Source organism: Toxotes jaculatrix, chromosome 7 (assembly GCF_017976425.1).
Source record: "Toxotes jaculatrix isolate fToxJac2 chromosome 7, fToxJac2.pri, whole genome shotgun sequence".
Taxonomy (NCBI): Eukaryota; Metazoa; Chordata; class Actinopteri; family Toxotidae; genus Toxotes; species Toxotes jaculatrix.
This window is the reverse complement of record NC_054400.1, coordinates 10441922-10456273: the sequence shown is the minus strand read 5'-3', so window position 1 is coordinate 10456273 and position 14352 is coordinate 10441922. Positions and strand designations below refer to the sequence as shown.

General features: G+C 38.1%; 1 protein-coding gene across 1 annotated transcript in view; it reads left to right on the top strand.

Moving 5' to 3' along the window:
- Positions 1-14352, top strand: part of ipo11 (importin 11) — a 106651-nt gene that overhangs the window by 17541 nt on the left and 74758 nt on the right. Inside the window, exons 6-12 of the mRNA XM_041042934.1 lie at positions 2120-2252; positions 2583-2641; positions 7069-7117; positions 10113-10183; positions 10361-10553; positions 11598-11750; positions 12431-12474. Of these exons, the coding sequence (XP_040898868.1) occupies positions 2120-2252; positions 2583-2641; positions 7069-7117; positions 10113-10183; positions 10361-10553; positions 11598-11750; positions 12431-12474 (702 nt within the window). The remainder of the gene's footprint in view (positions 1-2119; positions 2253-2582; positions 2642-7068; positions 7118-10112; positions 10184-10360; positions 10554-11597; positions 11751-12430; positions 12475-14352) is intronic.

Below are 14352 nucleotides of genomic sequence, written 5' to 3'. Positions count from 1 at the left end.
CAAGTTAAGTTATATCTGAAGATATGAACGTTTTAGTGGTTCTGCTACTGTTCAAAACAAGCACACCGCATATTGTGTTGAGCTTGTTTGCTTTTTGTGAGTCTCAAACAGGCAATAAGTTAAGAGAGGAATGGGGCAGGTGATAACCAGTGTCTGGCTTTGTACTTTTGAATAGCAAAAGGGGGGCAATATCTCAGAGGATGGGTGTTCGTAAACAGACTGTCAAATGAAATGAACTGCACTTGGATGGCTGTGGTTTGTGAGTTCTCCCTGCTGGAATAGGGAATCAGCGTGAAGATGAAGGAAATTGTTTGTTTTTATTGAAATTTGCCTCTCTGTTTTCTCTGTCTGCAGCGGTAAAAAGGGGCAGACGCATGCATACATACAGATGAACGGAGGTCTTGCAACTGTGGAAGTTTCCAAACAACAAAAAAAAAGACACCACATGGGGGGAAAAATAATTGATTCTTAGATGCATCAGAATTCTCTCTTGAATGATCCAGCAACAATTCACTAAACTCATTAATTGGAATTGAGATGGTTCCCCAATCACCAGCTGCCAGCTAAATAACCAGTCACTTTCCTCTGTCTGGCAAGCCTCTTTTATATACTGTAGCACAAAATATGAAATTGGAGACTTAATCGACGTAGTTATTAGTCTTAGATTGAAGCTGTCAGGGCACTGTTATGAAGCTGCTTTTTATTGGTGATGTAATCTGTTGTCAGGAGACTCCAGTAGTTTGTCGTGAGGGCTACTTTTTCAGTTCTTGTGCTGTTTCATAATCCTTTTCAGTGCAGTGTTCCACCTGGCGTCATGATAAGAGTCCCACTCTGGTCCAGCTCAGTACATTGCATCAAGCTTCGAGAAGCTGCACTTTCAGCCATGCTGATCACTTCTTTCTCGTTTGTGTGGAAAAAAAAGGTTTACAGGTCAGATTAGACTAATTTATGTCCATATATTCTGTATAAGCTCTTTGAAACATATTTTTAAATATTAGGAAAAATATGCTTTATAGGTTATTTAAAGAAACTTGTGTTAGCTGAGATATAATTACAGTCTGGTTTGATCATGATTATGATTTTTCCGGGTACCTTCCTTTAATCATTATATGATATGACTGTGGCACTCGACAGTTATGTAATATATTTATTTCATTTGGAGACACACACACACACACACAGATTGTTTCCTAAACTTGGTGCATCACTTTTAGATTCCATGCGTTGGATTAGTCTGGGGAATGAGGAATTCTGAGAAATGGAAAGTGTCAAGCTCAAGAGAAATCTTTCCAAAGAAGAAACCTGCCAGCCTTGCAGTTTTCTGTAAAGAATCTATCAAGGCGTATGCTGTGCTGTCAAAGCAGGGATTTCTCTTTCAGCAGGCATACGTCAACAACCTAACCCCTGGTTCTTACTTGACACATCCGTGGTAACCCATAGCAGTTTCTGTTGATTTGTTCAGCTCCCTTCTTGGAAATTTGTCGTGTTATCATTGAAAATTTTCACAGGCTAATTTTCATGTGGGTGTTTTCCTTAATTAAGTAGCAAACATTTTTTTAAACGTCTAAATAGTTACTGAGATGTAATGTTTACCTCTCTTCTGTTCTGTTTATTCTTTTCATGAACACAAAACTCATTACTGTGCAGTGGCAGACTTATTGTATTTTCTGAGCTGCTGGGCCAGGCTATATACTACACAGCTGATGGGACTGAGAGTAGTTTTGTCTACCTTTGATGATCTTGTTTTGCCTCTACATGAGAATGCCTTTGTTGAAAAAAATTAATTGGTTTGGGCCCAAATAATGTTATGGCAGTGACTGTAATAGGAAGTTCATTCAGAGCTAAATTAGACCTGTGACTCAGAGGTTCCTCTTTGCTCCGTGTGTATGTGTATGTGTAATTGCTTTTGTATTTGCATCAGCATCAGTGTGACTGGTCTGAGTCTTTGCTGTTATAGGTGCAATTTCCATCTCCATCTGGTGTGCAGATATGTTTGTGATTATCTTCACGTATTCACCTGAATGACTTCAAATGCCTAACTGTTGCTGATTGTGAACACTGATCCAGAATAATTTTATCGGTGTGCGATTGACTGTACTGTTTATGTGTGTGTTGGCAGCTGGCGTCGGGCATCTACAGCTTTGCCTGCTCCCTGTGGAGCCATCACACCGACTGCTTCCTCCAACAGATATATGCCAGAGATGAGGCTGCAGCACTCAGCTCCCTGGAGAGGACACTGCTCTCTCTTAAAGGTAGCAACATTTGTACACACGCAAACTCACACATGCCCATACAGACAACACGCGCAGTGCAACTGCATTCTCATGCAAAGACGTGCAGTGATTTATTTATACAAAATGGTAAGTAAATCATGGCCTTTAATAACTGGACACATATTGCATAATGTGATTTCTGGCACATGATCCCACCTGTTGACAAAAACTTCCACAAGTTGTGAACTTGTGGAAACATTCATATGTGCTGATACTTTGTGAAACAGTAATTAATTAGAGATCATTTTAAGTCAATTTGCAATTAGTGACATTACTGTAAAATTTTTTTTTTCTGTCTGCCCCTTTCAGTGCTTCGCAAGTTGACTGTCCACGGATTTCAAGAGCCACAACAGAATATGGAAGTGATGGTGAGCTATTTCAGCTGTGGCTGCTATAGAAGCGCTTATATTTTGGAAGAGCTGATATTTTTCTTTTGGTGTTTTGAGTTGAAAATGACTCCAATCACAGTGTGCAAAATGTGGATGGCTGTGATGATTGAAAGTGCCTTAAGCCTTGTCTCGGTTCAAAGAGTCAAGAGTTCTGTATGAGCTCTTCTCCCACTCCCAGTGTGAAGAAAGTCCAAATCCATGAAACTGTTAATTCAATTTAGTCTAAATCTTTCTGGTTAAAAAAAAAATCTTAAACGTGAGTGTGGGTAGGGTTTTGGATCTCCCATGGCTCAGAGTTAATGGAAGCATTTGCACAACACGTCCAATTCCTTTGAACTCCAGCTGCATTGTGAGTGCTTCCTGTTTTGTCAGTCAAGGTTTGATGAAAGATAAATACCTGGAAATGTTTTAGAAAGAAATTATTTAAAAAAAATTATTATTATTATTATTATTACTGATAAGTTAAGAGCTGGAGTGACTTTGAAAGCCTCACTTTAAGTACTCTTTATTCTTTTATTTTAATTAAGAGAAACATATACTTACACTTGTACTTGTCAGTGTAGAAATCTGTGGGGTAGAGTTGGATTTTGAAAATAGGCAGCACTGTTGCACCTTTGCCTGTGCAATCTGTATCTACAGCTGTGTGTCTCGAGCGCACAGTGCTATTATGTGATGCTGCTAACTGTTTTACGGAGTGGGAAAAATCCATTCAGACAGCTCAGTCTTTATCAAAGGCTCAGATACATTTAGGATTAAATTATCTACAAGGAGAAAGCTCAGACTCAACTGTGTAGCCTTCAGGGGCATGCCTTTCAGGGTGATACTGCAGTGGACTATGTTATTCTGCCATACTCACATTTTGAATCTGCTGAAGAATGAGATGTGGGCAGTTAAGCTAGCTGGTCTTGATTAATGTATTGATTGAATTCACTGTTGACTGACGTGTGCAAATAAAAAGCACATGCATGAGTTTTTATTTAAAAATACCTGAAGACTTCAGCACTGTGAACAATGTGGCTCTGAGACAAATGGAAACAAGGCAAATTCAAGCAGCAATCTACCCAAAGATTACCACTCCTAACTAACAACAGAAAAAACTGTTTGAATCATCAGTTGCTACCTCATTTAAGTAAAAATGCTTAACACATGGTTCCAAGTTAATAGTATTTGCCTACTTTTTCAGTTTCATACCACTGTAAAATTGATCAGGTTTTTTTTTCTTGTTTGAACAAAATTTGTTCAAAACCATTGCTTGGCATAATGTATCATTTCATTGTTGACATTTATAGACTGAATTGATCAATTAAAAACACAACAATTGATTAATGAAAAGAAGTGGTTTTTCAAAAAGACATCAAAATTGTCTTTTTGGCTTCAAAAAGACAATTTTGAAGCCTTGAGATTTAGTCGCAGAAGGTCAACACATTGTTAACATCATGAGCCTGCTCAGCAAGTTGCTGCTGTTCTCCCTCTCTCTCTCTCTCTCTCTCTCTCTCTCTCTCTTTCTCTCTCTCTCTCTCTCTCTCTCTCTCTCTCTCTCTCTCTCTCTCTATTGTAGTATTTGTTCTGATTTCTTTTATTGGTTTATTTGATTTTTTTTGTTCTCTGTCAACTGGGAGATGGGAAGGGCATTTAATGACAGAAAGAATTCTGTGCCCTATTATTCCACTAATGAGACAACTTTTAGCTTGCGGGCTGAAGGTTGGATAATGGTTGAAATACCCACATTAAAATGTCAGTTGCCTTGAGCTGTGGCTGGTTATTCCAGCTCAGTGAGCAGACGTAATGGTTGAGAGTTAATATTTCATGTTTTGATGTAGATGCTCTTAATATCTAAGGGAGGGAGAACTCACTCGCTACTTCCTGCTTATGATTGTCAATACCATTTTTCATCCTTTGTATTATTCAGCTGATGGTGAGTTAACATAGAAATATGCTTACAGTGAATCTGTTTCCTTTCCCGACAGTCAGTTCATGGCTATACCCTGTAAAATTTTAGAATTAAATAAGGTTTTCTTTTTAAATTTATTTCATTACCTATAACAGTAAGTGGTATAATCATTTAACAAGGCTAAGATTGTGACTTTCTCTTGTCTCTTTGGCTGCTGTATAGAAACAGATAAATAGACATCATGTGTCAACATCCAGTTAGTCGCTGATCTGAGTGATTTTTACTTCAGATGTTTTGTTTTCATTCCTGTTATCTCTGTACATCTATGTGCAGTGGAGTCCTATAGCCTCAGGAAAAGCAAGTTGTTTTTTTTTGTTGTTTTTTACTGAAATTGAAAGATTTTCAGTTCAGGATGCCTTTCTGCTTTTTTGGTGTTGCATAAAGAGGATGTTCTTGTGTCTTTCCCCTGATTTGATGTGTTTGTATGTAATCATAACATGTGTACAGATTTCAACCTGGATGTGACAACCTATATTTTACACTGAATGTTTTTTTTTATGGTGAAGTGGCTTGCCATGTGAATATGTAAAACTAACACTTTCAGCATCACGTAATCTAGTATATTTTGGTAAACAAAAATCTAAAAATGCACTATCAAAACAATTTCCTTCTCTCACATCTACTGAGCTTCACAGGTTGCTTCTGTAATGTTTGGAAAATCCAGTTTGGTCTAGTTTGCCCCTGTAGTTTGCCCTTGTCAGTGCCAGTTTCAAGTTTTTGGAAGACATATTCTCAAGTTGTATTCCAAGTGTATGTCAAGACTGTTATCACATTCACAGCAGAATGAAAATTGTTGGCTTGTTAGTTTTGGTTTGTCTCTCTGTGATGTTATTTTGAAAACAACTACTTATATCCTCTCTCACGACACGTTTGTGTCTTTATGTCTATGTTATTGGCTGTAATCTACAGTGTGTTCAAATTCAAGTTTGAAGCAAAGCAGCCATCTGTCTTTGTTGGCGCCACTTCTTTAAACTCCACTTAGTGTGCCACAGCCCTGTGGCAGTGGCTTGTGGCATTCACACTTGGGTCTCCTGTAAGGAACTATTTTATATTGAGTCTTTTTACACATGACCCGAGCATTCTGGACAGAAAAGGTTTATTTTCTAATCAGCACAGTGACAGCGCCACTGGAGAACAGCAGTGACTTGTCAAACGCTGACACTAAGACATTGTCAGTTTTCACACAGGCTGCCACAGGGTTGAATTTTAAAACATATTTCGCAGTTGAATGACTGCTTACCTTCATGGCTCGATTGTCAAACAGACACCATGGGAGGGAGGTCAGGATAGACAACTCAGTGGGTTGTGCTCATTGGAGACAAAAATCACTTGGTTCATTTTATTTTCTAGAGATATGTTCATGCACTCAGTAAGTGGGTGACTTTGCAGCATCCAGGAGTTGACAAGCATCTTTGCGTCACCTCAGAAGAAAATTATAGATTATAAAAGGCACATTCAGGTGAACCATTGTACTAAACAATCTAACACAACCTTTTAAACCTGTGCAGGTCAGTGCACTTTCATGTAACCACAAACAGCTAAAACATTCACCCATTTTTAGTCTTAAATTTGCACCCACTACTCTTCCCTTAGATCTGTTCTCAGATTGAACTTACTTGTTCTGTTGACACTCATCTCCATTTACAAAATACTTTTCACATTGCTGCTGACACCCACCATTGTGTCTAAATTTTTCCATCTTTTTATCATCTCTGTCCAGTTTGCTGACATTCATTTACTTTTCACTACATCCTTATGTATTTTCCTTGGCAGGGCTTTGGGCCTCATGCCTTTTCCTCCTTAGTTGTCAAATGTCATTTTTCATCATGACTGATTCAGCTGAAAACGTGTATTTTGTGCTTCTTATTGCATTAGTCCTTTCTAATTTCCCGCATGCTCTATTTAGATATTTTTCTCCTCTTTTATTTCATTCACCGTACCTCCCTCTTTTCTTCTAAACTTCCCACCATTAGCTTAACAAATGTCTGCCACGAACTGTGTTCTCCATCACCCTCCCACCCTCTCTTCTGTCCTCCTCTTTTGACCCTCTCCTTCTTCACTAACTCTGTTAGGAGCTATAGTTGCCGACTGGACTGTGTTGGCTGGTTGTGTGATTAATGACACTGCTGTTGACCTCATGACTGAACATTAATGCAGAACTAAACAAATTGCATCTCCATCTATCATCTAATTTCCCATTCTAAGCCACAGCTACACCAGGCTTCAGAAAATTGATTCTCTTTCATACTGTGTAGCTGGCACTTTTATTTATACTCCTGAATACAGAGGCAAGTGTGCCCACGCACATACACAACACACAGATCCTAAAGTTATTCCCTTGTTAATATGTCTGCTTCTGGGCAATACTGATGAAGCAATCATGAGTGATTCAACTGCAAAAATGTCATACAGATTAAACTTTATCTCACCCTCTTTTCATCTCTTCCTTTTTCAGGGTTTCCTGAATGCAGTGTTTGAAAGGCTAAAACAGTTCTTGGAATGCTGTGAGTACTTGTCTCTTCCTCTGTCCTGAATCTCCGATCCTTTGCTTCTCTCTTTAGAAAACAAACTCACTTACTGGCGCTTGATCTAATTCATGCAGAAGGCACCTACTTAAAAATTTAAGCTACTTCATGATACTCAAGGTCTAGGTCTCATAATAGCACAGCATAATGTTGGTGCCAAATTAAAAATTCAGGCTGAGTTGTCCTAACTAGTTCAGTTTTTAATTAAGGATTTCTCTTGTAAACTATTAGAAAACTGAAGACTTATGCACACTGTATTATTATTTAAAAATATGGGTCTGACTAAAGGAATTACAGTCTTTGCAATTTAAGATCTTGAGAGAGTAGGTGAAAGACACCATGAAATGTGTCTTGCTGGAAAGTCTTTGATGTTGACCTCATCCTGCACTAATAGGTGTGAACATAAAATCTAAACAATAAAGCTGTCAAAAAATGAAATAATCATTACTGTGTCATGCCCTCACTCATACGTGTCTCCCTGTCCCAAAAGTTTTATCAGTTTTATTCTCTGGTCTCGAAGGAACATTATTTATTTTATTTAATTTTAAATTTATTTAGTTTTTTACATTTAAAACACAAACTCAGAAATGGTAGAGACCATTTAGCAAATGAATTTTCATTTCTCTGGTTCACTCTTTGTTCATTGCTGCTTCCTGTCACTAATTCACTCGCTAAACTCTCTCAAAAGGTCCTGGGGAGAAACCACCCAATGAATGACACCCTTTGAGTGGTCGCCACCCAGTTCACTGGCAGCTATGTTTGCTCACTCCCACTGATCTCACTGTCAATGATCCTTTCTTCTTTTCCACACAGATTTATCATAACAACATCCAGTCGGTTAGATAAATCTCAGGCACAGCTCCATGAGCTGCCATAGTGGCAGATGTTAGCAAATATATAATTTGAGATATTAGCCACTACTATCACTTCCAATATTTACTTTGCTGATGGCAATGGAGACAGGGACAGGGTCCTGTTGGTATTTGGGCTGGGCAGATAGGGGAAACGGCATGGCAGCTCACAGCCGAGCTGGGGAGAAATATCAGCTCTACGCAGCCTGATAAGGTCAGCTATATAAACTGGTGTTTTTGGGACAGTCTTTGTGGTCCATTCAGATGTCTGGCTCCCCCTGTTAGATGTTTGTCCTCCAACTGAGGTCACCTGTCTATTTCTTGCAGTCACTACATTGTTGAAAACTTTTTTTTTTTTTTGCTAGGCTACATATCTGTCAGACATAATGAATACACGTTAGTGTCAGTGTTTGTTCTTTATTTTCAGCCTTAATTTTCTTTATCTGTTTCTTTCTATGAATTTTCTTAGCTTGGTTCAAACCTCTGACCTTTTGACTTTGAATACTTTACACAGCATCTGCTTACATTACCAGCTGTCACACACCCGCAGACAAGGAAACAGTGGTGTGGACACAAAGTCAATAAAGTGCAATGCGTTTTGATCTACATAATGCCTTATCTGTGCAAAATCTGAAGGAAGCAAGATGAGGCAATCTTTGAGTCATTGAATTTTTCACAAACAGTCCTGTGTCACTATAGATCAGTTGTTGCTGAAAAAAAGGAATGTGTGTATAAGGGGAGAGGAAACAATGACCCTGGCTCTTCACAAGTGACTGGAGGAATGCCAGTGACTGTTATTGTCTCTGCTGTTTTCATCAATGAGGTTGACAAGGAAGTAAACTACATGGGACATCTTTATTGGGTCTAGCATCATGAGTGGTTTTATGGAGCCAAAATTTACATCAGAGGGAACGAGTCATGTTCATGGTCATTTTTGAATTCTTTTATTACTGTCCTTTATCATATATCCCAAAGCTTGTAATGGGGCCCATGGGACTCTCACTAGACCGCAGGGTGGAGTGGACCTTTGACCTTAAAGAAAAAGGAGAAGTTTGTTGTATTTAATCAAGCCATGAAGTCAAGTTAAGTTAATCTCCCAGGCTTTTGAACATTTTGTTTCTCTGCTCTTACACATTCATTTTTTTCTACCCTTTTACAGAGGGTTGCTCATGACTGTATTGAACAGACAAGATCAGACACCTATTAAGATAATTTCTCATCTAATGCCCCATGTCATACTGAAAAGGTTTACTCTGAATTAATTGTGAGTCACTTTAAAATCTCATTATCAACAATTGATGCAGACATTCTCTATGTGGGCTTCATGCAGTGTACCCTTTTTTTTTTTTTTTTAATAAAAGCATAGGCTGAATACTTCAGAAGAGGAACATTTTCAACACAATCATGCTGCTATTCTGACAGTTTCTGTCAGCATCCATCTTAAAACACAGTTAACACATGAACCCTCAGACAAATCAGCCGTGATTTTTTTTTTCCTTTTGGAAGTAAAGTGTTTCTAAAGACCCAAACACTACTCTATCAAGGCCATTATGTGAATAGTGGGGCATTTTTTCTTTATTGTTAAAGGAATAGTTTCATATCTGTGTGCTCGATATGAAGCTGGAATCAGGAGACGATTAGACGATTAAATCCTTTGCATTCAAAAACTATTCCCCGGGCATTGCACACCCACCCACTGCTCTGGGTGTGTGTGCTCACTGCTCCTTATGGATGGTCCTTATGGATGGGTTAAATGCAGAGGTCACAATAAAGGATTATTCTTCAAAAGTTGCTCAATCTATTTATGGTCATAAAAAACACATTGTGACTATGTTTTAGCCAGGATCCACTTTTCAATCAATACGTAATTATAATTAATTGCACTGACATTATCAATATAAAAGAAGATTTAATGGTTTTTGTATACAGGGTAGAACAATATATCACCTTATTATTACAATTACAGTCTATTATATCACATTATTGACAAACTGAATTACTAGGATTTAAATTAAATAACTCAGTACTTCTTTGCCAATTTATGATAATTGCCTGAGGATGTTGTATGTTATTAAGTATACTGTTGCTTAGTAACAGAGTTGTGTGGTTGTTCTATTTTTCAGGTCGACAGGTTGGTCCAGATAGCACATGCAGAGAAAAGCTGGAGAAGACGATCATATTGTACACTAAAGTTGTGAGTTGACTTAAATATGCATAAATGAAAAAAAAGAGAAATGTCTTTCATTAATAATGAATAGGTTGCATATTTTGCATTTAAGGATTTTGCAGGCGAACAAATTTTGATCTTTCTCCCTTTTTCGCTCCCTTTGTTTGCCCTCTTCAACAATTTTCTTTCCTCCCTTCTGTGTAGTTGTTAGACTTCCTGGAGTACCATCCGTGTGCATTCATACCCCTAATCCAACGTTCCCTGGAATTTGCCGTCAGCTACGTGTTTACACCTGCAGGGGAGGGAGTGACCTTTGAACGCTTCATTGTTCAGTGCATGAACCTCATCAAGATGATTGTAAAGAACGATGCCTACAAACCTGCCAAGAACATTGATGGTAGGATATGAGCACTTTGGGAAAGAAGGGAGCAGGAAGGGCGGAGAATAAAGGATGAATGAAGTGATAATACAAAGTGCAGACATGGATGAGGGGAAGGAAAATTGAAATGAAAGCCCAATAATCTAATCTGAATTTTAGGTCCATGATTTCGAGACCAAAGGAAAACGCAACAAGCTCTTCAAAGCCTTATCGCTGACAGTGTTTTGAAATCACAACACTGTAATATCATCAACGTGACTGTACCATGGCTCATGTTTATTTCAAGCTGTCAGAGGCCTCTAGTGCTTCATTAGCTGTGGAGCATAGCACTCAGTCTTTGTTGTAACAGCTAGTAAAGTTTTTGTTGTATCTCACTGAAGATCTTTCTCCTAAGCAGTTGTTAGTTGACACAGTTGAGTTTTTTGGTTCTTGGTTTCACTCGATTGTCTGAAAGTGCTAAGTCCGACTTCGAGTTTGCTTTCTTTTTCCTATTTTCAAACAGGAAAACAAAGTATTTTGACAAGCAAGGTTTCATAGATTGAGCCTTGACTGACACATCTTAGTTCTGAGCAGCCATCTGACTTATTTATTGGACCCATGCTTTCTGCCAGCACAGTGTTAGAACGGGATATCAGTAGCTATAATGCACTATAATGCTTAATGTTTATTGGCTGTTAAAATGAAGATTCCTAAATCATCTACATTTTCACTGAAAATCAAGATGAGCTGCAGAGCAGAGGTATTTTTTTACTACAAATTATAGTAAAATGTTGAGTAATTTTAAAGTTAGCTTGTAGACCAGAGCAGATGACTCACATTTGAAGATTACTTAAAATGCTCCTTTTGCTAGTTTGTTTAAAGTTTGTAACAGAGGCATTTGTCTGAAATTAAGCTATTTGAAGATGCAGTCTATTTTTGGATTTAGATATTCTGTACACTGATTGCTGCAATGTGTGCATAATTTAGGTAAGTACATGTAGAAACTGAAAAATATAATTTTTTACCTTCTTTTTTTCCTTTTCTTTCACTGTCCCTCCTCTCCCTACCTTGTCCCTCCCTCAGACAGCAAACCAGAGAGTCTGGAGGCTCACAAGATCAAGACCGCATTCTTCACACACCCTACACTGACAGAGATTGGACGCCGGCTCGTCTCACACTACTTCCTTCTCACAGAGGAAGAGCTGGCAATGTGGGAAGAGGACCCTGAGAGCTTTGGTAATAGCACATCCCCAGATAAACAGGCTGAATCCAAATGTCTGGGCTTATCTGGACTTGCAGGCCGGCCGTGTTAACAGGCATCTTCTCTGGAAGTCCAGAACAGTGAGGGTTAGCCAGGTCTACAATTCATGAAGTCGGCAGTGTGGCTTTGGATGCAGACTTCAGCAGAACTTATTTCTTCTTGTATGCACATATTCGTGTAGTATTCAAATAGTAGTAAAGTTGTATTGAAAAGTGATTTGTATGTGATAATGTGCAGACAGCTTTACATTAGTACTGTTAAGGATTTGGTATTTTGAAGTAATTGAACAGCAATACTACATGTTTTATGAAATGCCGACGTGGAAAAGAGCTCAATTAAATAGAATACAAGATAAAGACCTGGTTGAGATCTTTGTAACAGATTTTATTTTTCTTGCTGCCCACTGCCTTCGCAAGCTAGATGTAATGGCACTGACCTCTCGGGTACAATACTTCATAAAGCCGAGACCACAAGGGCCCAATTTCGTTGCTCAGTATTGCACCCAGATTTTATTCAGATTTGCAGTCAGACAGAATCACACACACTTGTGTAAAAATACATTTGTACATGCTCTTCTTACACAAGATGTACAGCATCAGCCATAAACTCAAGACCAGCATTTCCTAATGACAACCATTTTTCATCATTTTTCCAGCTGTTGAAGAAACAGGTGGCGACTCTTGGAAATACAGTCTACGGGTAAGTAAAGACACAATTGTACATATACATACAAACACACACACACACACACACAAAAGATCCTGGTATTTTGTAACAATAGGGAGACAGAAAGAAATCCTCCGTGTTTGTATTGTAGAGGCCGCAGGATGTCAAGGACTTATATGTTCGTAAGTGCCCAGTGATGATGGGTGTACACATAGTTCTTCTTTTATGTATGGCTGTAGCTCAACAGGCCTGCTATCAAAACAGGAAAAATAAACATTCAACCAATCACACAAGAAATACAACATCGACAACACTCTGGCACCCCCAGCTTGAAGAGGACGTTTTGAAAAGATACTAAACCTGTTTCTGGGCAAAACTGAATGTCTAGTTTGAGAACACTAAAGTTTAACTTTTGTATGACAAAAACAAAAAAGCATCCATCCTCAAAATCATAAAAATGTAGATTAAAGGAACCATAACAGCAGATTTAATTTCACTGTAATTGCTATAATATTAATTGTCACAAATATGTTTCAGCTTATGCTATATTTTCAAAAAATTCAAAGCAGTGTTTTATGCGGTGACACTGAGCAGATTGTATCATTACAGCATCATAAAACAGTTAGTGGTCCCCGGGGCTTTATGGCTTGTCTCTGTGGCTGTGTCTAGTTAGTTGGCAGAGGCTTATCTTCAGCTGTTTTTTTGGAGTCATGACATCATTTCTTATCCACTTATTTTTTTTTCTGTCTACCCCTCATTTCTCTTCCCTTCCCGCTCTGTGTTGAGCCTCGTTCTACTTAATTTTATCACTTCAGATGACAAACTTGCATGCTGCTGTTTCTTTGAAGTACACGAAAGCATTCTTTCATTGGACCTCAAGGTCATGTACTAAAAGTTCTTATTCATTTAAAGCACACTGCAGCAGGAGAAATGCAGCATTAGAGTTTTTTTTTTTTTTTTTTAAGTTGGCTAACTACTTCAGAGTTTCGAATTTTCAGTAGAAAATGATGAACTGTTCTTTTTTTTATTTAATCAGTGGTCCTTTTTGATAGGTCAGTGTTACAGTGTTTTTGTTAAAATACATAAACTGACAAACTCTTTTGAAGACATAAACATCAGCTGCCTAATTAAATGTGATTAAATTTTAAATTTAAGAGTGTCCTAAGAGTTTTCATTAACATACTGTTTTAGCACAAGAGCCTGTTGCTTTTTTTTTTTTTTTTTTTTTTTAAACTCAGTTCATAATATGAATGGAGTTTATAATGTAGAAAAGATCACAGTTATTGAGGTGGGAAGTTTATTAAGATAAATGTCAAGATCTCTGTGGATCTAAACAGAGAGGGGTTACAGAGGTTAATATTAGCTTATATTTGGTACCAACATAGCGTCTGAATACACAAACATCCCTGCTTGTATTTGTATAACTCTTGATTCACACATCAGCACATTGTCATGCTCTGAATGGTTCTTGGATCAAATGTCACTGTCCATCTGTTCCTTCCATGGTCACCAATTCCAACGGCTGATTATAGATGACCTTCCCCTATCAATATTACCACCTATCTATATTTTTCCATCTAAACAAGGGTTTTGTGTTTGTCCTGATCTCATCAACCGGATTGACTTTTCAGAAGTGCGATCTAACCTCTGACCTTTTGCCAACAAGGCAGAAAGGTTATTCATGCTGTGAGATGTCAAAGACACATGCACATATACTGTAGCGCACAGCCTGCGTTCATGAATTGGCTCAGCCCATGTTGTCAGATTTCTTACACCTTTATTTGATATTGATCCTTTTTGTAATTCCTAAAATCAATAAAGTAAAGGCTGGTAGACAGACATTTCTCTGTTTGAACACAGACACACAAACATAGAAATGATAGTGTTGCATTGACTTTTTGTTGAACTGGG